The sequence below is a fragment of the Fistularia commersonii genome, chromosome 8 (genome assembly GCF_037954325.1).
Source record: "Fistularia commersonii isolate RoL2024-O1a breed Wild chromosome 8, RoL_Fcom_v1.0, whole genome shotgun sequence".
Classification (NCBI taxonomy): Eukaryota; Metazoa; Chordata; class Actinopteri; order Syngnathiformes; family Fistulariidae; genus Fistularia; species Fistularia commersonii.
The window spans coordinates 4052002-4054914 of NC_141291.1; the positions used below are offsets into that span (position 1 = coordinate 4052002).

The 2913-nt window shown below is 51.7% G+C and overlaps 1 protein-coding gene across 1 annotated transcript; it reads right to left on the reverse strand.

Annotated features, from left to right (window-relative positions):
- Window positions 1-1341: 1341 nt before the first annotated feature.
- Window positions 1342-2568, reverse strand: LOC147231634 (homeodomain-interacting protein kinase 2-like). The gene has a single exon (XM_086151613.1). It carries the CDS (start codon window positions 2566-2568, stop codon window positions 1342-1344), a length of 1227 nt encoding a protein of 408 aa, XP_086007739.1.
- Window positions 2569-2913: the final 345 nt, after the last annotated feature.

The window sequence follows — 2913 nt, forward strand, 5'->3', positions numbered from 1 at the left end:
TACTTCAGAGATACTTCTTCAGGTTCTCTAAAGACAGAGTGTTCAGTTAGCGAGCTCCTCTTCTGTGGAACCAGTGATGTGTAGGCCAGGGGAGGCAGCAGAGGCTCTGCCTCACCTGTCATTGAAAATAAAAATCTATGTGTAGCGCTTGTCTGGGCAAATGTTAGCACTAAATATCTGTCCAGGTACAAGGGACAGTTTGGCTTCGCAAGGCCAGGAGGGGCTGAAAACACCAGTTTATTGCAGTACAATTGCGCCCTATATAGGTAATGATTTTTCCCAGGTGGAATTTTATAGCCCTAAATTCGTGAGGGTTACAAAATAATGAAGACATGAAATAAATATTTGCTCACTGATTTGTGTTGTAAATATATTTTCTGTACGATTCCAATCATATTCTTCGTAAAAATGGCTAAATTCACGCATTTTGCAATAGAATCAGGTGAGGCAGCAGCAAGCCGAGCCTCACCTCTCCGTTCACAGCCCCTCACAAACCGGGCGCTGCTCATTTCTGTTTCACAGCATGTCACCAATATTTTTGTGGAAAGATTTGTTAGCACCGTGACTTACAAAGACAAACGGCCGCTCCTGACAAGACAGCAATGTCCACATTCTGGCCAGAGCGGGCGAATGGTTTGTAAGCGTCAAAGAGGCCATCTTTGTCAAGCTGGAGAGACCTTCACTTCGCTGAAGAGGGGGTCTTGGACATGACCTTTCACATGCATACAAGTCAAGGTCCATTGGCTCTACTGTAGCATCTTGCCAGACACCCACCATTGCCACTTCCTTTCCTTATCACATCAGCTCTTACCATGTAACAGTTAGCCCTGCTGCTCTTAGCAGTAATAGATAATTTGTGGCTGTCCTTCACAACCCTACCCTTGGTCTCTAGTACTCTATCGCCAAGTCCTTCTCTATCGCTCTCTCTCATTGTACCCCAACCTGTCGAGGCAGAAGGACGCCCATATTGAACTGGGAACCGTCCAAGGTTTCTGCTCAGAAAAGGCAAGGTTTCCTTGCGGCTGATCGCCAAGGCACATGGAAAGCGTCATCAGACAACTAGCAAGTGGTTTAGCGCCATTGAAAAAGATTCTTACTTAACTTCCCTTCTATGATAGAATGTATCGGGGTATGAATATATATAGTTGCCATATTTTAATTACATTCAGATAAAACAAACGTATGTCATTGAGGGACTCGACGTCCTCATTAACTCCTTCGACTCATCACCAGGTCTGGCTAACTAGCTGCAGCTTAAAATGCTCCCTCTCCGCGTGAAGCCGCCAGTTGTCTCAAGAGACGATGGCAGACGTGCACAGGTTTTTATGGTATTTATGGTGGTCAGGTCACCGCTGTGCACGTGTCCTCGTCCCTGTCGCCCACCTGGCCTCTGGAATTCTCGGCCAGCAAACGCCTTTGGTTGTCCGATACCTCATCCCTCGGGTCCGCGTGATCGTCGACCGAGGCGACGACCATGAGGTCCCGTGCGGCGCCGGTGTACGGGTCGGGCGACGGGCGCCCGGCCATGTGAGCCATCGTGATGAAGTTGTGCCTCAGGGCTTGTTTGGGAGTGACCCTGCACTTGGCGTCCACGCTCAGCAGCCCCTTCAGCAGCCCGAGATACTCTGCCGTGTCCAGACAAGTGAGGATGTCGGCGTTCTCCTGGAGGCTTTTAACAGCCTCTTCCAAGCTTTGAGCCGAATCCAGAGGACGCTCGGAAGTCATCGGCGCAATACCCGTGGCCTCCAAATACTGGTTGGGTGTGTGGAGGCGCCACCCAGACTCAGCAGAGTCCTCCACCAGGGTGAAGTACAACTTGGTGTGCAAGGCTTCCTTTAGCAGGTGGTCTCCCGGCTGGCCCAGAAGCCGGCAAAGGGTTTTCATTCGGAGGTAGGCGCATCTTCCGGAGAAGAGGTTGGTCCCAAAGTAGAGGAACGCAATCAGGCACCCCAGCGCCCACATGTCAATGGACTCGGTGATGAGAAGGCCTAACGTGACCTCTGGCGCCTTGCACAGGGCGGCCTGAAGGTTCATCCCTACTTTCAGTCTGGATATTGGAAGGGCCAAACCGAAATCTATCAACTTGACCTTGAACGGATGGTCTTCGTGGTTGACGAGCATGACGTTGTCCGCTTTCAAGTCCACGTGGGCCACGCCGATGTCCTTCAGGGCCTCGAACGCCACCAGGAGCTGGCACGCCACCGGGCGGATTTCGTTGAGCGCCAGCGGCTTCTTTTTCCTCTCCTTCATGAGATCCCAGAGGCTCCTGTCCAGCATCTCGAACGCCAGGCAGGAAATGTCGTTGAAGATGAAATTATCGATGAACTTCACCAGCCGCTTCTTCTCGGGGTCCAGGGCCCGGATGGCGTGCAGCATGGCCACCTCTTGCACGACCGCTTTGTGCTTGCTTCTTTTGTGGATCTTGATCGCCACGATCTCGTTGGTCTTCAAGTCCATGCACTTGGCAATAGTCCCAAAATGTCCTTCTCCTGTGAAGTCACACACCAGGTAGCTGGAGGTCTTCCCGTGGAGGATGTCGAGCTTCTTTATTTGATTTGGCGACGTCATGTTTGTTTCACGAATACCGCAAAATCCTACATGGGACGCGCCTTTTGCCTAAAGCCGAAATCGACCCGAGGAAAATCCACCAGTCCGGGGTCGGTCTGGCGCTGAGGGCGACCAGAAGCGGGACACACGACCCGTCTTCTGTCCATATGTGCATTTGTGCGCTAGCGCCGCTCCAGACATTATAGACCCAAGCCAAGCAGACGTTCACAGAGTCATCACATGCAGCAAACGTCCTCTGTCCGGAATCACAGCTTCCTGTTTCACAGTGACATCACAGGACGGGCGCCGCCCCTGTGAGGTCTCATAGGCCACGCAATCACAGTTCAGATGTATCGTATTAGCTTG